The 25,062-nt window shown below is 39.8% G+C and overlaps 1 protein-coding gene across 34 annotated transcripts in view; it reads right to left on the reverse strand.

Annotated features, from left to right (window-relative positions):
- Nucleotides 1-15,700: 15,700 nt before the first annotated feature.
- Nucleotides 15,701-25,062, reverse strand: part of CLASP2 (cytoplasmic linker associated protein 2) — a 173,848-nt gene continuing 164,486 nt past the window's right edge. For all 34 annotated transcript variants that reach the window (XM_014942119.1, XM_014942029.1, XM_014942113.1 and 31 more), the window contains 5 exons: nt 24,320-24,513; nt 23,390-23,518; nt 21,748-21,954; nt 20,441-20,557; nt 15,701-19,354 (listed from right to left, as the gene is read on the reverse strand). In XM_014942119.1, coding sequence (XP_014797605.1) covers nt 19,268-19,354; nt 20,441-20,557; nt 21,748-21,954; nt 23,390-23,518; nt 24,320-24,513 — 734 coding nt within the window. In that variant the 3' untranslated portion in view covers nt 15,701-19,267. The remainder of the gene's footprint in view (nt 19,355-20,440; nt 20,558-21,747; nt 21,955-23,389; nt 23,519-24,319; nt 24,514-25,062) is intronic.

Raw genomic sequence — 25,062 nt, forward strand, 5'->3', positions numbered from 1 at the left:
CCCCCCCCCCCCCCCCCCGCGGGCAGAGGCCCACCCGGCAGCTCCCCAGGCGCTGAGGAGGCCGAGGTAGTTAATGGCCGCCAGCGAGGGGTAGCGCCCAGTGTGGGCCTCCCCCGGGGGTCTGTCAGGCTCCTAAGGCAGGTTTTTCTACAGTAAGTCAGCTTCTTACTCTGAGAAGATTAAAAAAAAAAAAAAAAAAAAAAAAAAAAAAAAAAAAAAAGGGACACAAACACACACACACACACGCACACAAAACCCACCAAAACAACACAAAATGTCTGGCCGTATGAGGCTGCAGAGTTTGAACAGCTCCAGGATCAAAAGCTTGGATTCGAATCCAGGTCTCAAGTCCTGGGATATTTGGATGCAGGATCATGGCTCAGTCTTAAAAACCCAAAAGGTGATGCACTAGGACAAGGATGACGTTGAATTCACAGTACAAATGGGAATGTAATATGTGACATACCTGAGTTGATGCTTTCAATCTATGTGGCACTTGTAAAGTCACAGGATTGCACCCCACTTTGGGCATCATGCTTCAGGAGAGATGGAGACCACCTAGAACTGGAGAAAATTCAAAGGAGAGCAGGAAAGATGAACAGAAGTTCTGCAAAACATAACCAGTGTGCAAAGCCTGAAAAAACGATATTCAGCATGTTGGGTGCAATTGTCATGCATTTATTATCTTTAAAAAAAAAAAAAAAAAAAAAAAAAAAGTAAAAGGAAAGCGGTTCACTTGGCCTCACCTTGACCTACGGTGTTGCCCCAAGAAAACTGAGGAGTCTGCCCTAAGGATCCCAAACCTGTCACAGTCTAAAAAACTTACTAACAGTCTTCAAGGTGATGGGAAGATGGATAAAAAAAATAACACCTGCAATCCCGCAAGGCAGAAAGAATACTTAGACTTCATTACACTACCTAAGGGACGGTCTAAATACATTACTTAATGTGGGGAGCGCAAATCTCAACACCTCTGCAGCCTGGATTCCAGAGCTCCAGGTTGTTAAAACAAAAGTGCTCACAAACGTGAAGTTTGGGATGGTACCCACAGGCAGGGCTAGCCCAGAAATGGCCAGAGCTCAGAGGAACGTCCCCTTGGGTCAGAGCCCTTTGATCACCCATTTTATCGCACCTTAAGACTATTTGATACAGGTTTTCAGATGCATTAAGACTGCCTTTCTCTCCCTGAAAAGTCCAAACCAAGTTAAATGCTGGTTTTTTCAGTAGCATCAAATTTGGCTTTCTGGGATGTGAATTTTAGCAATTTTACAACATATAAGTATCTTGATTTTATACTGTTATTCAAATTCACTATTTTACATTCTCCAAGGAAAGGACCCAAGAGACAGCTAAGCTTTTAATAGATAATTCTCACTGATTATAATGGCCTTGCAGTTGGAAAAGCCATGAGGGAGATGCAGGAAGAACTGGAACTACGAGAGGTTTAGATTTTAATCCTGCCCCCTCTGGTCATAAAATACTGAGTCCATTGAGTGGGTGCTCATAAGGTAAGTAACCCACGACTTCACGTAAAGAAAGGTTGTCTGAAAAACTCAAATGTTAATCATTCAGAAGATTGCTAAATCATTTTTTGGGAGGTTTCATTCAAGTGAGCAAACTACAGAAAAGTATTGAGAGCATAAAACGTATTTTGATCATATAGTTACAGGCTTTAAGTCCAATTGCACAAGTTTTTTGAAAGATACAAGTCAGGAAGGCCCTAACTTCATTAATGATTAACAAAATACTAGCTGTTGTTCAAAATGAGCACACAACATCCTCAAAGATAAAGAGAAGCACACAGACCACTATTTACGCTTTTTAAAGGCAATTTAAAGGCTAAGATTCGACTGCCAGCTTCTCCAGAACACACTACTGGTATTTTTGCTGCTGTAGTTGACGTGAGAGTTCTCTGCCCGCCTGTGGGCAGATGAACAATTCATCTGCATAGATAAGGGGAAACTTGAAAATGGAAGATTCATGAAGAGGGTGTGGGCTTAAGGACAAGTCACCAGCCCAGGCACCAGCTGCCAAGTTAACGGCTTTTGGTGAGAAAAACTGAAATCGCCACAAGCAAAATACCTCTTCTAAGCCTGATGATAACAATAACCCAAATTCATTAATTTATTATTACAATAGAAATATTTGTTAGCACTTCCGAAGATGTGCTAACAACCCAAATGATTTCAGTGACTGTTATTGGGATATATATGGTCCACTTAATAAACTAGCAGGTATTATTCAGCCATGCGACAGTAATGGCTACAAAGTTAGCTTAAACTCCTTGCATTGCAGAATTACAGAGGTTTAATTTGAAACCCAAACCTTACCCTAAGCAAGCATTTGTAGACCTAAAGTAGACGTTATACAAATAAGGCAGCATAAATCACCCTAAAAAACACTTTTATAAATTATATGAAAGAAAGTGATGGTTTGTGGAAGGCTAAAAGTAGTGCATTTTCTCCACCTGACAGTCAGGGGGGTAAGACAAGATCCAAGACCAAAGAAGCCAGATTGATTTGTGTGTAGTAAAACTGGTTTATCTGCTTACTGTGCTTTTAACATAGTTACATAGTTACAAGATCATAACTTTTCTACTGGAAATTGTTTCCTCCTGCTATAAATTCCAACCTCTGCTGAGGGTATTTTGAGTGGATACAGTAAGACCCCTCTTCTTGCAGTTCAGTCTTTAAAAGTTGGGTAAAGCTTGTCCATGAGAAGCAAACTGACTGCTCATGTTTCTGAAGAGGTTACCTTCAGCTATTTTAGGACGCTAAGTGTCCGTCTTCTGTTAAAATACAAGTATCCCAGTGCACATCTTTACCATTAGTTGTATCCCTGGCTAACTTAACACGAGTTTTCTGTAGAGGTTTGTGGTGGTTTTGTTGTTTTTAAAGTACAGGCCTGTGATGTGTTTGCTTTCTTTGGGACAGGTCCCTTGATGGGTGGAGGCTCAGCAGCGCACGCAAACACCGCTTCCCAGCCAATGGAGCCAACTCCAGCGTACGGAGTTGTAGCTTCAGAGCAAAGTGGCTCCAGCGCTCAATTTAAATCTCTAGGTTTTGTGATCATGGTGCAGTGTTCTCAACTTCTGCCAAAAGAGTTGAAAAATATCTTTAGGCAGGTAGTGATTACAAACAGAAACCTTGAGAACAAAAAATTTCCTAGCCTGTTTTTCATTTTTTAAACTAGCCTTGTGATTTTTATTTTTTTTAATGCCTACAGTTGACCTTCTGTGTATTGTAGTATGAATGGCAGCTTTTTGCATTTTTAATCTTTAATTTTTCTGTTAGTCATCCCATTTAACTTTCGGGATGATTCGTTGCTGCACTTACTTACACCCTGGCCTTATACTCAGGGTGAGCAGAGTCAAGTTCAAGGTATTTTAAAGACTCATCAAATAAAGAATACTGATTTCTATTACAGAAGTAAAGTTTTTCTTTATGGGCAACGAACTGTCTTGACTGGAAACATGGTCTGTATTTTGATGCTGTCAACATTCTACAGAAAACTAGGATGGGCTTAACCAAACAGGAACAATTGAAAATCCCCATACTATGCACGTATGGTACATTTTTTTATGCTCTTTTCCTAATAAAATTCCTATTCTGCAACATAGACAATATAAGCCCTGTCCAGAGTCCCACAGGTTAGGCATGTGAACCTCTTTTGAGGATGAGATCACAGGATTTGTGCCTAAATTGTAAATATTTGCTTATTGGTAAGGCTGAGAGCAGAGGCTACGGGAGAGAGGAGACCCCGTACGCCTCACGGAGCGATACTGCTTTCCTCCCGGCTCTGTCCCAAGCTTTGCCTGCATGAAAAGCCTCCAAAACTTTCTGCTTGGAATTGTCTAAAACAGGAGTTAAGCGCTTTGAGATCTCAAATTGCTTCTATAACCCTGTAAGCGGGTCCAATCCACAAGCCTAACTTGTCAGAGATGATGTTATTTCCCTGCATTTCTAAGTACAGTTTCACTGGGATGGGGGAGAAGGGGTCCTGGGACGCTCCCTTCTCCATCTGCACCCTCCCCTGAAGTCAGTTGGTGTTTCTGTATAAGCCTTACTCTGGACTGAGCAGAGCCAAGCAACTTGATGATTATTGACCAGACTGCAAACTGGTGCCTGAACTGGTTTGTATCCTTTCTGTGTAGGGCAATGGGCCTCAGGGGCCAATCTTGTTAGCTCCTGTACGCAACCTTTGATTGATGGAAGTGTCCCCCCCACCCCGAGGTTGTATTTCAACGCCAAAGCACACACTGCCATCCAGACCCAAAGGCAGGTGCTCACAAAGCGTGTGGGAAGAGTAACTTCACAGGGACTCGAAGGGCAGATTCTTAGGTAAGGGTGGGAATAAAGAAGGGAATACAGGGAAGCCATGCTGAAAGACAAGGACGTGGTGAAAAGGGGCCCTGAGAGGGCACCAGAGGGGACACACCTCCTCGAGGGTGAAGAAGGGAGACCGGAGTTGCGAGGGGACGTCCTCGCTTGCCCTTGCTGTTGGATCCTGTTGCACTGGGACCTGCACACGTCCCTTCCAAACAGGATTGCAGCAGGAGACCCCAGTGCCCATCCTTCATTTCAGTGGGGCTGCTTGAGTCAACAGAAAGGGTGCTGTGTTTGCTCCGTACTTGCGTTAGCCAACCTCGATTTCAAGTCACCCTGACCTTTGTATTGAAAGGAACTAATTTTGTAAAACTCCACTGCGTTTTCCATTAGTTTCACACTTTGGGCCTCAATTCCTTTGCTTTTTGTTGTTTTTTTTTTTAAACCTAAAACTTAACATCATTTCCAATAACACGCTACTCAACAATTCTACAAGTATCCTTCATTTCAGTGGGACTGCTTGAGTCAACAGAAAGGGTGCTGTGTTTGCTCCGTACTTGCGTTAGCCAACCTCGATTTCAAGTCACCCTGACCTTTGTATTGAAAGGAACTAATTTTGTAAAACTCCACTGCGTTTTCCATTAGTTTCACACTTTGGGCCTCAATTCCTTTGCTTTTTGTTGTTTTTTTTTTTAAACCTAAAACTTAACATCATTTCCAATAACACGCTACTCAACAATTCTACAAGAGCAGAAGCAATGCTGTGAGACAGCGGTAGGTGCGAGACTACCAACATACAAAAAGCCATATCAAAGTAGATGATTAAACACTGTGGTGTTTACATACACTGTATTTAGCCAAAAAGTAATAAGCGAAAGTTTAATACAGAGAGCGAACCACACTATAAATTGAAACTCCATTAGCGTCAAGATTATCTGGGATCTCCGAGCTCAGCACTTGTCAAAGCATAATCATTTTTAATTATAAGAAAAATTTGAATACTGTACACAAATAGTATTTTAGTCACGAAGAGGTAAAGTAAGTCCGTAGCTCACAGGAATGTGCTGATGCAATTAGCTGTATATTGCATCAGAATTTCAAGGCGAGGCGTTTAGCCAGCGTGCCCGGGCTGATGGGACAGGCAGCCCATCGTCCTGATCCTGCAGGTCAGCTGAGCTTCAGCAGATAATCACAGCAGACACGAAACACCAAGGTATAAATTTACAAATCTGTATTACTTCACGTGAACCAAGTTTTATCTACAGATTGTGAACGTAATTTGAGAAAGAAACAAAAAAAAAATTTAGCACAACTGTGGATGTGGCATGAAACAGTAAAACTTTCCTATGGCCGGTACTGGCACACACAGGGCATGGTTTGTGAAAATCGTGGAGTTACAGCACAATCTCCACTGGGCTGACTGTCCTGCTCAAACTGTTCTCAAAGGGCCTGCGATCACCGGCTCTATTTGAAGGCTTGAACTCAAATAGTTAGCCTTTGCATTAACAAAGGCTGTGCAGTCTGCATTCTTGTGTCTTACAGCATTATCATAATTTAAAATCCCCCGCCCGTTCTTTTCTTACCGCAGGTAGCTGCTGTTACTGGTGGGATACTGGTGATGGTGGTAGTGTTCAGGCTGGCTGTGCCAGAAAAGCATTTTGGGATGAGACGGCACGTTGTGCTCAGCTAAGAGATGGTCACTGCAGTGATGGGAGAGAAGAAAGAGAAAACAAATACATTCAGATTAAAGTTGCATTTGGGTTCCCCTCACACCTTTCTGTTTGGCTGCTGCCAGAAGTTTGCCGGTGTCACTCTCTCCAGAAGAGGCAGGTAGTTCAAGTTTTGGCTGGTGCCCACCTACTCTCCTGCTCCTCAACCTTGCTGTCCCCATGTAGACCTCACCAGCATCCCCTCCCTTCGCACTGTCTCTGCAATTCCATAGCACTTCTGCCTCAGAGAGGCATCCAGTTCCCTCTTGACGCAGTGTGCTCAGAGTACTTGAGCACCATCACCTGCTTATGCACAACGGGCTGAAGAGAAAAAGAAAAAAGGTGGAATATACAACAATCTTTTAAAGGCAAGCAAGATGCCTCCTCAGTAGTGTTTAGACTCTATCCCTTTTGCCTGTTCATTCTGCACAAGTTCAAGTGGCAGGCTATTGCAGGGTACGGCCTTAATAGTTACCTTCTTGACATTAAAAAGATTCAAAAAAACCAATGAAAACTCGTCAAACCACCAGGAAAATATTTACTCCAACACACCCCCATCGCCTTCACACACATGCTTTAGGGAGAAATCGTATTTGGATGCGCCGTGCCCTCAGGTCTGGGTGCCATTTGCTCCCCTGGTTTGCAGCCAGGACCGCGATACCCGCTTTAAAACACACAACACGGTGCTGCTCGATCCTGCTGAGACCTCCACACTCAGAAATAAAAGGGGGCACACATCCAAAAAACTCATCTGAAAACAAGTTACCTGCAGAGGGCACCCATTCTGCTTGCAATAGGAAGGACTACCGACAAACAGTAGTTCCCTGGTTTTGTGTGGGTTGGGTTTTTTTTTGTTTGTTTTGGTTTGGGGTTTTTTTTTTTACACCACCCTACACAAGCACACACTGCTTGTTCCTCCCAGTTCATTCTATAAAAAGATACTTTTAAAAGGCCTTGCAATATGGTGACAACGCTCAGGCTGTGAAAATCAGAATATCAAAGAGCAAGGTTCTGCAAAACAAAAAGCAGCTATTTCTTACTGGAGTGATAGTAATTATCCATCAAAAACAACTTCAAAGAAACAACAATGTTGGTTGGGATTTTTTCTGCCTTCACATACACGCTTTAGGGAGAAATCGTATCTTGGATGCAAACCAGCTGCTCTGTGCCCTCAAGTCTGGGTGCCCTTTGCTCCCCTGGTTTGCAGCCAGGACCGTGATACCCGCTTTAAAACACCCAACACAGTGCTGCTCGATCCTGCTGAGACCTTCACACTCAGAAATAAAAGGGGGCTCACAGCCAAAAAACTCATCTGAAAACAGTTACCTGCAGAGGGCACCCATTCTGCTTGCAATAGGAAGGACTACCGACAAACAGTAGTTCCCTGGTTTTGTGTGGGTTGGGGTTTTTTTTGTTTGTTTTGGTTTTGGTTTTTTTTTTACACCACCCTACACAAGCACACACTGCTTGTTCCTCCCACTTCATTCTATAAAAAGATACTTTTAAAAGGCCTTGCAATATGGTGACAACGCTCAGGCTGTGAAAATCAGAATATCAAAGAGCAAGGTTCTGCAAAACAAAAAGCAGCTATTTCTTACTGGAGTGATAGTAATTATCCATTAAAAACAACTTCAAAGAAACAACAATGTTGGTTGGGATTTTTTTTTTTTTTGTAGCATGAGGCAGTTACAAGAGAACTTACCATTCTTAGTCGACATCAAGCAACCAAAACAGAAAGCAAAGGCCAGAATAATAATAGAAGAGGAACTGTAAATATGGGAAGAGAAAGAAATCCCCAGGTGTGATGCTGTCCAGAAAGGCAGACAAGAATGGGGACTGCTGCTTCGTGATTCTAAGGGATGATTCTCTCCCCAGGGGCACCAAGGAAGGGCTCTCATAACACAGACCTGCTTCTGTACACAAATTGATTTTTACTCCGGCAAGGATGAGAGCTTGAGGTGTCTTTTCAACGTTAGTTTTTCCACTTACATGTCTATATGTAACTACATACTCTTAATTCTTAATTCTAGTTCCACTTACATGTCTATAAGTAACTACATAACTTTACCTCCCAGCAGGAGTCAAGGGCTGCAGGCATCCCAGGGATCACTGCTGCCTTTTTAAAAATTTATTTTATTTCAGTGACTGGAGAAAAAGGAATATGTATCCTGCTATCCAGTCTGCTCCATCTACTGGCAAGCTGAAAATAAAATCACTCTCTCCACTGCTAGATTTAGGCAAAGATGTCAAATGTGTACAGTGCGTTGTGTTTGGAGGCCCCATTGCCCTTTGCACCGATTATTCTCCAGAAAAAGACCACACATCCCTCGATCCACTTCCACAGTCTTTCCTTGGGGCTGACATGAGCTTCACACAGAGAGCACAGGCATTGGTTTTGTGGCTTGCATTTCGATTAAATGGCAGGAGTAGAGCCACAGATTCCCCTGAAGTTGAAGGGCTTTCAGTCCCTAGCACAGCACAGCTCCCAGCGCTATGCGTGCCCCACACAGCTCACATGCCTTTAAATTATCAGGCACTTTTTTCTCCCCAAAACAGCCTGTTGCTTTTGACAGAGGCTGGTTTGTTAAAATGCAGGTGGGAACATTGCAGTTCTGACCAGTCTTTTTTGTGATGTCCAGGTGAGAATTTGTGAGCAAAAGCAATTGAGATTCCCAAACTAATCTGTAGCCTATTTTATTTCTCTTGTCTATATATATATATATATACACGTATACACACACACACACACCTGCAGAGGTATACGAAAAGCCTGCACTCCTATTTTTCACCATCAGCACAGTGGACTTTGTCACTAGCCCTTTCAGAATTAATTTTGATATTTTCTAAATAACACAAACACAGCATAACAGAAGCCCTGGAGCTGTTCTTACATCCAGACGCACAGCTTGCCATCACTGAATGCGACCAGCCCAGGGGAGCCCGGGCAAGCAGTTACAGATTGGGCTACCGGCCTGGGTTCACCCAGTCTGTTTTGAGTGTGGCTCTGATTTCAGCCCTCTCTGCCATCAGCTCACCCAGCTGTGAGCAAAGCAGTGACTCTGCCAACCACAGGACCAGTAACACACAGCAGCAGCAGCACAGCCAACGTGCCCCTTCAGTCTCTCACCTTCATTTCATTTTTCCAAGTGTTACGCTGATGCGGACTGAAAATAACTGAGCCACTGGTTACATCCAAATGCTGCTGCCTTGAGGAGCAGGGGTGTTTGTTAGCAGAGGAAGGTGAAATGATGGCAGCAGTTCTGACCTCCCTTTCTAAGAACTTGCTGCTTATAAAAGGCAGAAGTTGAAGGCTTGTGTTACGGCTGCCCTTCATGGTACACAAACTACTTCAAACTTGAGAGCGTGGCACCAAAACCTGTCGCTATAAACCACAACATCCCACCCCGACCACTGGTCCTGACAGTTTAGAGAAGCAAAGCAGAACCAAACCTTGTGGACTTCTGTGCAAAAGCACTGTGGAAGAGGAAAAATTGCCCCTCTTTTTTTCCCTCCAAGGGCTGACGAGATGCTCGACACATCGCCCATAGAAGCTTTAAGTTCCCTGTATGCAAAGTACTAGACAGAACATTTAGGAAAGATGCTTCTATTCAAACTGAAATTAACCACTACCAAAAAACCCCATAAATCAGTATTTCTTTTCTTTCTTCTCCTCGTGTTTTGATTAATCTTTGTTGCAAAGAGCATAGCTTAGGTTTTTGGTTTTTTTTCCAATCAGGATAAGCTTCCCAGGTTATATTTAATTCTGGTATTTTGCCCCGTGAAGCGCTGTATATTCCCCACACCCACCCCTGCTGCCCTTGACTGACCTCTAGACATAAAGGTATGTGGTTACACGGTCTTGCAAGTTTGGGGACAAATAAGTTGAGTTTTTTACCTTCTACTGTTTATTGTTAAGGGGCTATTTTTGTTTCTTGCTTTCTAATCTGCCCAGTAAGTACTAAACCAGAGCTCAGCAAAGGAGCACTGTATACACAAACAACAAGACGCTATTTATTTAAAACATCTCGTGCTTTAAGGCTTGTGTATGGCATGCAAAGTCCAACCTGAAATTTAAGGTGGGGAGGGCTAATGTTTTGCTAACGGGTGGGTCTGCACCAAAGCACTTTAGCCTACGGTGCATGAAAACTTTAACTGTGGGATTTTTCCACGAGCAGCATCCAAAATGATGAGATCTCCTAAGGCATCACTCAATTTTCTGATCTTTATTACAGTGATCAGACTCCTCACTGCAGTTTCTGATTGCCTGAGAACTGCAGCAAATTACATAGAATATTGGTGTTACAACTGGTTATATACACAGAATGTCATCTTTGCTCTTTGTTTTTAGCAAGTAAAAATTATTCTACAGATGACACCACCACATGGAAAAACTCAAATCGAGTACCATGTAAGACATGGTAAATTCAGTACATATTCTGAAAAATACATTTAAAGGAAGTTTTTGCTGTCCAGTGATGAGTTTTAGTTGGGCTTAAAATGCTAGGTCAGTTTAAAATTAGAAGACAGGTTTATACGTATGCAGGAGCAATCCCTACACACTTCAGCCCCAAAAGAGAGTGTAGAGGAGAAAGCAGTGCTAAACTGACATGCCCTGTTTGATCTTTGGACTCTTTTTAGTTGTGTAACAGTTGCTGCCAAATGCAGGGTATCTTGGGAATGAAAACACATGTCAAACCAGACATCCCTGACCCTGTTCAACCTAAATCTCTACCTAACAAGGGAGGTATCCACATCCAGATGATACTGTCTGCTTGGTTGGGCTATGAATCCATTGTACATGTACACAAAAGGTGCTGAAACCTATTTCCCACCTTTCCTTGGATGCACTTTTGAATACACAACCTCTTTGTCTCCTATATACATGGGTAACCGGACTGTATTAATTGCCACTAGTATCATGAACTTAAAACACTGACGGGTGACTATCAAAAGCAAGAAAAATGTCTGCATGTGACCCATTGCTGCACTGACTCCCAGTTCTCACCACACATCTCCTGCCACATGGAGAGTTGACCCAGCCCGGTCCTATTCCTGCCTGGTCACCTGGCAGTCACTGCTAAGAGACAGTCTGCACCCAGCAGGGTGCTCTGATTAGTGCAGTAAAGGACAAGCAGGAATGCCTGCATATTCCCCATGTCCATCTGCCACCTTATTCTGGATTCTTGGATGGTTTTAGACATCCTAATGGGCCTGCTTAACGCTGAAGCTCTGTAAGGACTGCTGCATTTACCAGTCAAACAATCATAGAATTGTCCAGGTTGGAAGGGACCTTTCAGATCATCCAGTCCAACCATCAACCTCACTCTGATCAAAACCATCACTAAACCATGTCTCTAAGCACTAGGTCAACCCGGCTTTTCAATCCCTCCAGGGATGGGGCCTCAACCACTGCCCTGGGCAGCCCAGTCCAAGGCTTAAGAACCCTTTCCATGGAAACATTTTTCCCAATCTCCAATCTGAACCTCCCCTGGGGCAACTTGAGGCCATTTCCTCTTGTCCCATCGCCTGGGACTTGGGAGAAGAGACCGCCCCCCCCGGCTACACCCTCCTTTCAGGGAATTGGAGAGAGTGAACTTCCATGTTCAAGGGAAACAGGAAAAACCATGAAGAACATTTTTGGTAGATCTTCTAAATTCCAGTAGAAATCTTAGAGCACAGAACTTCAATGTCCAAGGGAAATGGGAAAAACCATGAAGAACATTTTTGGTGGATCTCCTAAATTCCAGTAGAAATCTTAGAGCACAGAGACAAGGTGATGCATCGTGGGGTATCTGACCAGACTGGCATGCATAGTAGCACTGAGCACACTAAATGCTTCCACAGCTCCTTGTGATCACTTTGATAAGACACATTAGATACATAGGAGACCCTGCGCTTGGACTTGCTTCAGATTCTCCTTGACATGAGACACTCAGAGAACTAACTTCGTATGTAAAAGAGAAATATGCATTGTTTACAAGAGAACTAACTTCATATGTAAAAGAGAAATATGCATTGTTTACAATGCCATGAGCGTCAGTTACAAAAAAAAATAGGTTTGGCTTTTTCTGAAGAACACAGGATATGCTACTTTCCTCATGAGATCTATCTCCTCTTAAAAAAAGTCTTAAAATCGTCATTGTAGGGTATTACTGCTCAGTAATTTATTCCTTCAGTCATATTCCTCACATAACCTACTTCTGAATCTACAAGGATGCGATTAAGGTGCTGAGGAATAAATGTCTTGCTGACCTCACATCTTACAACATGGAAGCATAGTAGGTATTGCCTTTGCTTTCTTCTGCTGCCTCTTAGGAAGACTTTATGGCCTGCAAAGGAACCCATCACATGGAGATCATTTATAGGCATAAAGAGTTTTAGACAGCAACATTGCCCAGAGAAAATTTTGATTTAACCCATCACATCGTGCCTGAATCAAAACTTAAGTGAGCAGGTTTTTATGGCTGTGGCAAAGGATGGGGTCAGGTTTTTTTGTAGAACATTCAGAAGTCTGTAAAGGTGAGCAAGTTCAAGCGTTTGTTATTCTGCTATTCCAGGCTTGCTGTGTGCCTGCTCAGTAGCCTGAACACAACAGGATTTGGACTTGCAGACTGCCATGGCGTGTAGAAGATTCAGAAGTCTGTAAAGGTGAGCGAGTTCAAAAGTTTGTTATTCTGCTATTCCAGGCTCACTGTGTGCCTGCTCAGTAGCCTGAACACATCAGGATTTGGACTTGCAGACTGCCATGGCGTGTTCCGACACAGAGAAGACAGCTCAGTTCCTTCTCCTTCCTAATGGACAGAGGCTCTGAGGCAGCTTTGGTACTCTGCCAGGTCTAACATTTTCTAGCATTGTGCTAACAAACCCCTCCAATCAATGTTTTTCTCTGAATTCCCAATGCAGAAAACAAGATATTCTGTATTCCCTTTTCTAGCATCATGCTGACAAAACCCTCCAATCAATGTTTTTCTCTGAATTTCCAATGCAGAAAACAAGATATTCTGTATTCCAAGAAAATCCTCTTCCTAAAAACAGCGTAAACCACACGTGATTTTTTAAGGTTTTTAAGAACAAGGGCTACAACCTTCCTAAAACCAGTGTAAACCACACGCGATTTTTAAGGTTTTTAAGAACAAGGGCTACAACTTATAGGGGGTTAAATTAAAGTGTGTATACAATGTGTCTCTCCTCATATTCTGTAACCACCCTGTTGGTCTTCCACTTCCTAACAGGGCAAAAAAATCTCTCTTACATGGTTCAAGAAACAATGGCTCAGTAACAGACTGCCAAGAAAGAGCAGCCTCTGATGATACCAGCACCTATTTCTGAGTAAGGTTTTGAAAAGTTTCAACTCACAATTTCTGAACAATCAGGTAACGTCCACTTAAGATCCCTCTTCTTAAGCAAATACAGGCTATATCAATAGTGATGCATGAAAATTCCTTAGGGAAAACAGGTACTTTCCTCTGGGTAAAACAGTTCAATTGATTAGTTGGCCAACATGGCCAAGGCTGTTATCTGTAAGATCAAAAGCCATATCAAACACCTCAGAATTTCTCCACACAAAAGACAACCATCTATAAGGACATTTAATATGGTGTAAAAATGTTTTATCCACATCAGCTTAAGTTGTGCTGAAAGGATAAAATATAGGAAGCCAGAAATTACTATTTTACCGGGTTAGAAGCTTTTTTGCATTTGAATACCATTATGGTTACATTTCAAGTGTATTTACTTCAGGTTAGCAGCCAGATTAATTAAGCACTTTAAAACATGCTGATCTGCAATTCTAATTGAAACAGATACCTCCAGTTCCCCCACAGGCTTGCACTTCAGCTGTTTAAACCAAGCTGAAATCCCAGTTTCCTTGTCTTCCCTGATATTTTATCATTAACTACATATGCTCAGGCTACACAAAGTGTGCCAAGAAATGGGTGGTTTTTTTGGTATTTCCCCCGATACAGGCAGACCCTTAGTGCCCAGGACAGATGTTCACTTTTGCCAGCACCTCAGGCAGAAGTTTCTGATGGCAGGGTGCTGCTGGAGCACCAGTATGAGATGGTTCCCCAATCCAATTTGCCTGGAATAGATTAAAGGGAGCTCCCACAAGGTACTCTGCTGGCTCTGCCATGGGCAGAGATGAAGAGATGGTGAGGGAATAACTACCCAGTCTGGCTGACTTTTGAGAATGTCTGTGCACTGCCTTACTTTAACCCACATTTGCATTTTTACTGGTATAAACCTTTCTTGCACACAGAGGCACTGTCTTTATAGTTAAGAGAACTCATTTCCGTAGGAGTTTATAGAGGTCCAAAGATTTGCATCGGTGGAGAACAGCATCATCTAGAACAGGAAACCCAATAAAAATCAAAGACTTGTAAAACTTTGATGCCCAAGATATAGTTTAGTTACCTTTCTACCTCCTGCCACTGGTAACAAGCTTGGCTATCAAATGGTTAGATGCAGGTACGTTATTTTTTCCCCCGGAAGATGTTTTCCATGTGTTGCTATCCAGCATTACTTCCAATCTCACTCCCTCAAATTAAGCTTCTTTAGGATGACTTATATCTACCTAAAGTAAATCAAGAGTTACAGAGTTTTTAGATTTGACAGAAATCACACAGTATTCAAAACTGCTTGCAAAATACTATTTCAAAGTTTCCAAGAGTTACTGTTTAACAGCATTTTACAAACATGGTTTGATTCCATCGGAGCAGAAATTACCTGTTAGCAAACTTTCCTCAGCAGGGAACTTCTCAGTAAACGTGCTCATTATCCTAAAATCCTATCAGCAAATGAAGACACTTCTTTAACTGGGACGATCAAAGCTACACAGCTGGGGAACCCTGCGGTCTTGAAATATACTTAAATACACAAACATATACAATATAGAAAAGAAAAAAAAGTTCAATTTTTTTTCCCCCCCTTGCCAGAGAAGCATAATTAGTTTCTCAGACTTCCCACATTACTGAAAAATCTTCTGTGTTTTAACAAAAAAGAAATTATAATGTTTAAGACAACATTTATAATATACGAAGCAAATCTTTAAAGTATATGCTTCTGGAGAGTCAGAAGGCTTAATTACAAAACATAGCAGGGAAAATTTAAGCTTTCTTTAGAGAATGTAATATGAATATTGACTTCAGTTTTACCTGGAAGTAGACTGCAACTGCAAAACTGATCATTTTACTGTTCTAATTGGGGAAAAAACCACTTGTTTTCTTTCTGTAGATAATCCTCCAGTTCCCAAACTGCCCTTTTATCCCAATGACATTTATGTTTATTGTGTTCGATGACTTTGTTTGCTAAGTCCCAGCCTGACACAGTGAAAGTCACCCAAACCAGCTAAACCCTCCCCACTACCTATGGATAGCAGGACATTGTAGGATAACTCAGCAGCAAATGTGTTCCTCAAGATGATTTTCTCTTTGTTTTCAAAGGGACAATGTCATATTCAGAATTTGATTTTTTTTTTTTTTTGCTGAAAATTAAGGTGTGAACAGTTTGGGCCTGCATTCTCAACAGGCTTTTTACATTGGTATGTTTGTGAATTTACTCAAACTTTTAAACACTCAGAAACTACAAAGAATATGTAAGTGTTTCAGGATACAAATGTTTGTGCTTTTTCCTCTGGGACTCAGACCACAAATAATAAACACAACTCAATCTGTTCCAACCTTTATCTTCAAAAACAAGCAAGCAATCAAACTCAGGAACATTTACATAATCAGCTCTCTTTCAATTTACATTTACCATCCCAACTTCCTTGCTAAGACTTCAGCTGAACATCATGTGTTACTCAAAATTCTTTAAAGCAAATGACATCCAAGTCAGACATCCAAGACATGCATTCCCTATCCTGATTCTGCATGTAGCTTACTTTTCTTCTTCCTCTTTTTCTAAAGCCCAAACCTAACCTTTAAGAATGCCATTTCAGTATTTAAATGACTGCAATGACCTATCTTCACAGAATATTAGAAAGAACATAGTATTTCCAGAAGAAAAGCAACTTATAATTGTCCTAATTTTTCCCAGATCTTTAAGCTAATCCATTAGAGAAACCACATCCAGCAGGAAAGTAAGGCATGACTAATCATTGCTTGAATTTAACTGAGCTAATGTATATTTATAATATAGAAAATGAAGGCAGAAAGCAATGCAGTGAATCTGAGAACTGGCTCTAGTGGAAGTAATTTTGGTGCAAATTCTTACATGCTGATGCCTCCACGTCATATAAACAGATTCTATGCACTGCTGCAGCCCCATCTTTGTTGGAAACAGAACTAGTCATACCATATGTAAAATATTCATTTAAATATATTGCATTTAGATTTTTAATACATGGGATATCCATACTTAGAACATTTAAAGATGGCTTAGAAGCAAAACCGAGGGATAAACTTTGTGGAACTATCTTCCTCCCTCCCTATCTGGAGCAAAAAATTTCAGTCATACAGGGGATAAAAACATTTCTTTCTTACCAACTTTTGTTTATACATAAAAAAATTAGCTTAATCCAGAATATATACCATATGTTTCCATAACTTATTTTTTCAGTATGAAATAGCATCTTCAAAAAGATGACAACAGTCATCTGGAAATGATCCTCTGTAAAATAAATGGAGAAAAAGCAGGAACAACATACAGGACTAACAAGCTTGGAATTTGTGCAATTTTTTAAAGTGACCTTTTGTATAATTAATATATGAACTATAAGATTGTAGACTGAAAAACATTTTTGAAATGTCAAAAAAATAAAATGCAAACAATGTATAATGTACAAATAAATGAAATAGTAACCAAGAAACCTGCCTAGATGAAGGAAATGGGGTGTTCCTAAAAATTCTATTTGATTTCCAAAACACATTTCTGTCTAGCATACCTATATTCACAGCATGTTCTCAAATGCCAAGTCAGATTCAGTAACAAGAGCATATAAAGAAACATCATTTGGACACACAAAACATGAAGATTAATATAATTTCTTTTTTTAAACCAATGTTGTATCAATTGCATTTATAATTTTTCTTATAGCATGTGAACAAATAAAACAGAAAACCAGAATGTATACATTGCTAATTTTTTAAGTAATGTTATGTACATTTTATTGCCAGTATATGCACAATGGTAAGCATAGAACTATAAATACACAATGTAATTAAACAGTAGAAAACAACAAGGATGTTACACGTAACAAAGGAAAGAAAGAGGAGATACTATTTTCTTGATGTAGCTGCTAAAAAGGGCTAGCGACGAGTTAGGAGTCTTGGTTTTAAGTCTTTACATATATTTCTACAACTCTTCCTCCAAATAAATCTCTGCAATGGCATTGCTTCTTTAACAACCACATCTTAGCTCTTTCTATTGCATTCACTTCCAACTAAAGTGAAAACAACCTTTCATGTAACTACAAGCATCTGACTTAATTTTTATTCAGTTTTGCTTTTCAGGGTTCCTAGCGAGTAAAGCATATAAGTAGTTTCTTATGGTATTTGGCTGCAGTGTTGAAGAATAGTTTTGAATACACATTAATTGACAATTTGAAAAAAAAAAAATATTTACTGTAGATAGTTCTTTCACCGGGTGCTATATGCAGCAGCTCAGTCAAAAATTAGTCACCCTGAAGAGGTAGAGAGAATTTTAGCCTAGCATAGATCATCATCCTTGGCACCGCTATTTTCTCTCTTATCAGGATACACTTCCTACAACTAGACAACACCACAGTCAAAGGGAAAAAAAAAAAAGTCAGGAAAAAAAAGTTCCACCATTCCTGGGAAGGGCACTGTCTCATCCCAGTTCTCAGTTAATTAGCTTGCTGCTTAGATCCAAGACCAAAAGAGGGAAAAAAAAAAAAGAAAAAAGAAAAATGAAAAAGACAACATTTAGGGACACATTTACTTGATCTTTGTTCTCTTTCCATTATCAAGTTCATAAATACAAAGAACCATTATTCACAATAAACTAACTCTTTTTCAAAAATGGAAAAACAAACCCTGGAAACGTTTCCACACCTTAATCCAGATGGGTCTTGAGGATGCTATTCAAGAAAACCATGCAAATAATTTGGTGCAGCTTTCCCAACTCATCCAAAATATATATATTCTTTTTTTAAAAGTAAAAGGTGGCAAGATCCATAGCATTTGTGACTATTCCCCCTCCCCCCATTTAAATTCAATGCAGAAAATCTCGGTGCTTTTAGGAAGGTAAGGAATAAATAGTTTTCTGCACTGTTGTCATAAAATCCCATGTGAGTTACAAGACTACTTGTTCCAGCAATTAGGTTGAGAGGAAACATTCTAGTGATAAAGATAAATACATACTGAGCATGCTTGGGCAGAGCACTCCATTCTGAAGCATCCTGCTTGAAGAACGAAAGGTGACAAGGATGGTTCACGTCCATCAAGTGACCATTAACTCTGCTGCCAGAAAGCAGACTGCCACACTATTCACCAGGTCAGCAATGCTACCCTGAAAGGGCTGTCTTCCACATTAAAGAGGCACTGGTTGTACCAGCCCTCTGCTGCGCACACCAAATTCTTATTTATGCAACAAACATACAACCAATGAACAATATCACTTTTACAGAACTGGATCGATCCAGCTTTTTTTTTTTTTTTTTTATAGGCATATTTCTCAATCTCCAGAATATCCCAAACAAGCTGTAAATAAGGTGATGAACCACCAACACAGTGAACGAGCCTCACTGCAGTTCAGACTAGTTCAGCCTTGTTTCACATCACTTCTTGCTTCTAGCGAAGGACATGATACTCAAACAAAACAGCAATAAAAAAAGTAATGTTATCTGCAGCTGAATTAAAGCAACAGAATTTATATTTTAACTTCTGAAGCTTAAAGCATACCTTTTTAATCAGCATTAAAAAAATTTTTTTTAATACAATAACACTGGCAAAAGTTAATGGGAAGACACAGAGGATTGTGAACAGGATAACTGATAGATTAGATTATTTTAAAATTTTATTCTGCTTTGATCAACTGATGTTAATACTGTTTTTCCATGGATTTGGAGTAATTCTATTGCAACAGTCACATGCAGGCTGAGGACAGCCGTTGGTTAAAGGAAAAAAAAAAAAAAACACAACAAAAAAAAGGGAAAAAAAAAAAGCACAACAAAAAAAAGAAAAAAGTTCCAGAAGTTGTGTGTACGAATTTTCCTTTCACTGAAGAGGGCCTTGCCCTTGCTTTAGGAGACCTGGTTAACTCTTGTCAGCTTCATTAGCTTTGTCCAGACATATCTGCTGTTGTATCCCCTGGTCCAGAGCCTGTCTGTGCACGCTTGATGTAAAGGTTCAATAATTTCATCTGCAAATATAAGCCAGAAATTCCCTTCATTTAGTATTTTCAAACTGTACAGACTACAGGAATGGTACAACAAAGGAGACATTAAATCATCTTCTTTCCCCAAAAAGCAAAATTCTATTTTTTACAGAGTTGATTCAAAGGTAACAATCTTGCCAACAAAAACATCAAAACACAGTAAAATTTGTCACAAGGAAACTGCTCAAGCTTCTTTAAGGATGTAAAGAAGAAAATGATCTAAGGTAGCTAGATTAAGACAGATGGAATATTTTCCTCAAATTACAATGCTGTTCTAAGGTAGATTTTGGGTTTTTTTTTTAAGTTACTGTTGGAGGTTTTAAGCTCTAGTTAGAGTTGTTGATGCTGGTACTTACTAAAGCTTCCAATGCTGTCTAGAATCACAATCAACAAAACCACTCTCTGGCAGTGATTGTAAGATGTAACTGTCTTATTCATAGATAAAGAAAATTAATTGTCCTGTTTTATTCTCAAGGAGAAAACCATTCACAATTAACATACAGCTCTCTGCATGCAAAAAAACCTGTATGTAAAAGATGTGATTAAAATAATAAATACCCTGAACCAAAAAGGACCACAGACTGATTACTGTCATTATTATTTCAAATTAGAGGTACTGAAAGGACTGATGAAAGTAAAATAACAAGGAGGGAAAATAAATAAAACTGCTGTATATAACATCTATGTATTACATTTATTGCTTTCCAATCAGAACTTGCATGAAAAACAAGACAAGAAATACTGACAGGAAAAGTCATGCTGAGTAGTATATATCACTACCACCAGGGATACAACCAGTAACTAAATCCATTAATCAGCAGTGAGAAACATAAGTTAGAATTTATCTTAGTGCTGAAAGATTCATACACCAGCATCAATAAAGATCTATGGATTTTCAGTTTTGAACATTTTATGATGAAGTTATATCAATCCTCAGAGGGTTTCAGTAGCCCTGATATTCTCCTTCAAGTATACATACTTTTATAAAATGTCTGGGCAATCACAACCGAAATAAAAATGCACACATGCAATTATGAACCAAGATTTCTTTAAATGCTATCTTTTACTTACTTTACTGCCAGTGAGTTGACTGAGATGTGGTTTTAGTTCATCACCAATTACTGCATGAATGGCTACAAGGCAGAAAACACATGCCTTACGAACACTGCTCTCTGAATTATCATAACCCTAGAAAGCAATAAAATTAACATTAATACCTTATCGGTTAATCATTAAAAGCCTCAGAAAGCTATTTACTTATTTACCTATAATACACTGAAGTCTACAGTAAATGAATGCTAGTGTAGCCCAATGAACCATTCCAACAAAAAACACAAACATGCAAATATGGAACATGCACTTAAAAAGCACGCTGCTTATTTATCGCCACTGATAATCATTTTCCAGACTGAAATTAAAACCCACACAGTCCTGTTCAGAAGTTACACTGAAACCAGAGCTGCTGTCATGCAATAGAGGAGTACATAAGAGAAATTGCTCTAGATTATACAGTATTTACTTAAAGCAGAAGACCACTCAATTGAGAGCTCCCTTACTCTGTAAAGAAGCATTCACTTAACAGCTAAAGATTCTTTTGTTAACTCTCAGAGCTTCCTTACTCTGAAAGAAGCATTCTCTTAACAGCTAAAGATTCTTTTGTTAACTCTCTTCTTGTTCCTCAATGATTTTTGGTTCTTCTGCTACTTTGCTATGCCCCATGCCTGGCTGTCTCTGTCACACCCCCCTTCTCAGAGGGGCCTTTCTCTGCCTCTGCCTTCCTGCAGCCGTATGACTGGATCACACCCATTAAAGACAGAAATCTACAGAACACAGCTGTTAAATTCTGAAACGTCTTTATCCACCACCTGCAAATTAACGCATCTTGACTCCTGATAAGTTGGGAAAGAATTTATCTTTCAAGACAAAGGAGGAGAAACCTCTGATATCCTTCTCATTTTATTAAACCTTCTCTAGTCAACTGCTTCTTTCCGCTTGCCTCCCCCAAAGCTCAAGTGACAAAACTCTACAATTATACCATTTCAAACCAAATGATTACAATTTGGAAAAAGATACAAACAACAAAAAAAACCCTGTAAGTAAAAGTATCTACAAAGCTTAACTATAACCAGTATTTTATAGCCTACCAGGATTTCTTTTGCGTCCTGACCACAGTTACAGTTTAGCTACCTGCCAATCAAAGAGTTTGCACCCACTGAGTTATTTTGGGTCAAAGCAGCCATCAGACAAATAAAATCCTTCACAGCAGCCAAACAATACTATTTTTAAAGTGTTTTTGCAATTCTTATATATACACTTCCTTTTGGTTTTGCTGTTGTTTTTTTTTTTTCTTTTTTCTTTCTTCTTTCTTTTCTCCTTACCTGTATTAGACCTGGCACAATCTCTGGTAAAAGCTGAGTAAGGGTTTCTTTAGATACTCTTTCTATGACTTTTGTCTGCATTTTGATTGCAGCCAGATTAATGGGGTAATCTGCAGTTTGGATAATTGGACAAAGAACTTTGATGCACTGATCTGGGCTAATGGAAGTTGCCAGCATGGAAGCAGCTTCTTCAGCAGATCTCACCACCTGTTGAAAGAATAAGCAAAAAAATAAGTAAAAGATATCGAAAAATAATTTCCCAGAGACTGTTATTAGGGTCTGTTACCTGGCAGTAATGGTCTTGAGCATAAAAATTTCCTACCAAGAGCTCTACAACATCACAGAAATGCATGAATGAAAAACCCTTCGAAAATCTGCTTAAAAAAACTCCAACAGTTGGACAAACTTTACTAAAAACAAGACTCTTCCCAATATTCTGTGGCTAAGCTATGTCCTCAGCAATGCGCGTATCAATTTTTCAAACCTGCTTGTTGAGTTGGATCTGAAATTTCTCTATCCTGCAATACCCTCCAAATACATATTGAAATATCCCCACCTTTTAAATCTGTAATTTCTTGTGTTGTCATTTGTTATTGCTTATTAGGTCAGTGATGGCTGACAAGACATGTTTCCACACTCATCTCACAAACGTGTTTAATGACTACATGCCCAGGTTGCTACTTCTGGAAACCCATCTAGCTGGTTTTCCTCCCCTCTAAGTTTGAAAGAAACTATGACAAAAGAAGGAAAGAAGAGGACAAGAGACTGTAACAAATACAGCATATGAAACAAATCAAGAGGGTGTAGGGAAATGAGAAATGAGTATCAGATGATTGACAAAAGTCATTGGTATGGGTGGAACTGCAGTCAAAACTTCAAAATCTGAAACTCCACAGAGTTCCATACAGAGTAAGTGCCCTTGCAGGGGGAGGGCAGGGAGAAGATATACTTGTTTAATAATAAAACTGGATTCTTTCCCTAGCATCAGTGACACTGATGGGAACTGTTTAATATTCAGGTAGTTACTGTATTTGTGTTTCTTGTATCTACAAGCATTACCCTTTATCGTGTATGCGTGCATCACAAATACTTCTGAACAAGATTATAGTTATCCTTCTACTTCTGAATCCCCTCACTGTTCTCAGCCACAATCAGCTCCTCCCTTTGACACATCTCTGTGAATCCTCCATAAGGAGATCCAAAGCCATGCTCTCGAATGGTGTGGAGCTAGCTAAAAATGGAAAGGGTTGACAATTCCTTGCCACGTTCAGTACCATCTCTCAACCATGAAGCTCAATGACATCCAAAAGCTTGTTATATTGCTCCAGGACACCTGTATCTGGCTTAAGATGTCATACAAGGAAAAAAACTCCCTTCAGCTATAATGACCCTATGTCCTTTTGGACATATATGGACATCTACCCAAGGCAGATATTATTAGGGCTGATATTAAGCATATGAGAGCTTATAAAACTGCAGTTCTTTTTTTTGCATAGCCCTGTCAACTACTAACAGGTGAATACTTGATTATTAAACAAAGTACTTCATCAGCAAGATCTACCAAACATTGTTTGGACAGCTGCTTCATTTTGTAGTAGTAATTTGTCAAAACCTCAAACAAAGAGAGTAACTGATTACCAACCTCCTTATGAGGATCCTTATGTGCTTCTAACGTCTTCATGATTGTGAGTTCTGCGTAATTCTTAAACCTTGCTGGCTGGTTTCTCAGAATTTCTCTTAGAACTTTCAAAGCCAAAGCTCTAATTGCATGCTAAAGATTTAATAGTAAAATAAATAAGTTAGGTATCTTTAAACAAACATTTGTTCAGCAGCTGAAAGAGTCGTTGATAATGGAAAAATATCAGATTATGCTCTATGCATATATACAGTATGAAGCTGATGTTAACAAATAAAGCCAGAAAAAAGAATCTTCAGTTTCTCACTCTTCTTGATCTCTCTTTTTGCAGATAATTCAGGTGGTGTAGCATAAACACATTGCTAGTCTGAGTTATCTATGTTACCCAGAAATTAATTGCAAACAATTCTACTCTTCTCAAGCGCTGATAAAACCTTTAGCATCCCGTCATGCAAATACATTTTTGAATATTTTTACACCCTTTTTAAAAATCAAAGCCTAGTGTCTTTTTGATCCTCAGTAATTTTAAAAATATGGCTCTTGTAGAGAACAATTACACAGAACTCTGTCTCTTCACAATGAGCATTACTGTATTTTAGAAATATATTTTTAAATGCTTGGCCACACATGATGTTTTGATATGCTAGATTCCACCAGGGTCTATTAATGGATAAGCTTTGAATTGCAGTGAAAAATGTTTCATTTCATCTACCATGTGAGAATCAACAACTAAGAATACTTGAGAAAGTAAGTATTACTGATGCCCTATTCACCATTGGGGCATTCAGACTTCATGACATTTTTATATTTCCAGCTATTTGTTTTTCAACTCTAATTTAAATTTGTGCCTTTCCTACAACCCACATAGATTTCCAAGACACTGGAAGTAAACCATATGCTTTGTCAACATTCTGGGTGGGACTGATTTGAATTTACCTCTTTATCTCCGAGCGTTTCAAGCAGCAAAAGTAGTATTGTTTTGAAGTGTTCATCCCAAACCCCAAAAGACTCTTCTTGAGTTAACTTCATGAGCTCGTACAGGGCAGACTTCCTTTCCTCAACTCTCTCATTATGGTTTGACAACTCTTTTAGCAACTCTGCAACCAGATCAGAATGGTCCATAGGAGGCTCTGTCAAAAAGGAGCACACAGAGTTCTCAGATCATTGCAAATAAACGTTAGTGCCTGCTGTCCAACTGAAGGCTATTTTCTAGGATGGCTAGCTGGCTTTCTAGCATGCTTTTATTTTTCTCCCTGAATTTATCTGTGAAAATTGCAATTCGGCTTACATTTTCAGTGCAGCCAATGCTACTGAACAAGCTTATAATCACCAAAAAAACCCCCTACGATGACACTGCAAAAAAAACCTGGAAGCCAGTTTACTGCAAGAGTTTTTATGCTTGCAATACCCAAAGTCCTAAGTACTCTGCATCCTTTTAAATCTGATCTATACACAAAGTGCATAGACTACGGAATGGTCCACATTTGGACCATTCCATCCAAGATGATAAATTTGTCTTTTTTCTCTTAGTATTACAGAATTGCTTAGACTTTTGTAAGCCATGGCTCCACGGCAATAGCTGTGGCTGTTAACCCACACGGGGAGGGGAAAAATGCGTAAGAATAGTGCTTGGTACAAAACAGCTGAAATAGAAGCAAACCAAGGGCATTAGTCCCACA

Source organism: Calidris pugnax, unplaced genomic scaffold (assembly GCF_001431845.1).
Source record: "Calidris pugnax isolate Ruff unplaced genomic scaffold, ASM143184v1 scaffold23, whole genome shotgun sequence".
In the NCBI taxonomy this organism is placed as follows: domain Eukaryota; kingdom Metazoa; phylum Chordata; class Aves; order Charadriiformes; family Scolopacidae; genus Calidris; species Calidris pugnax.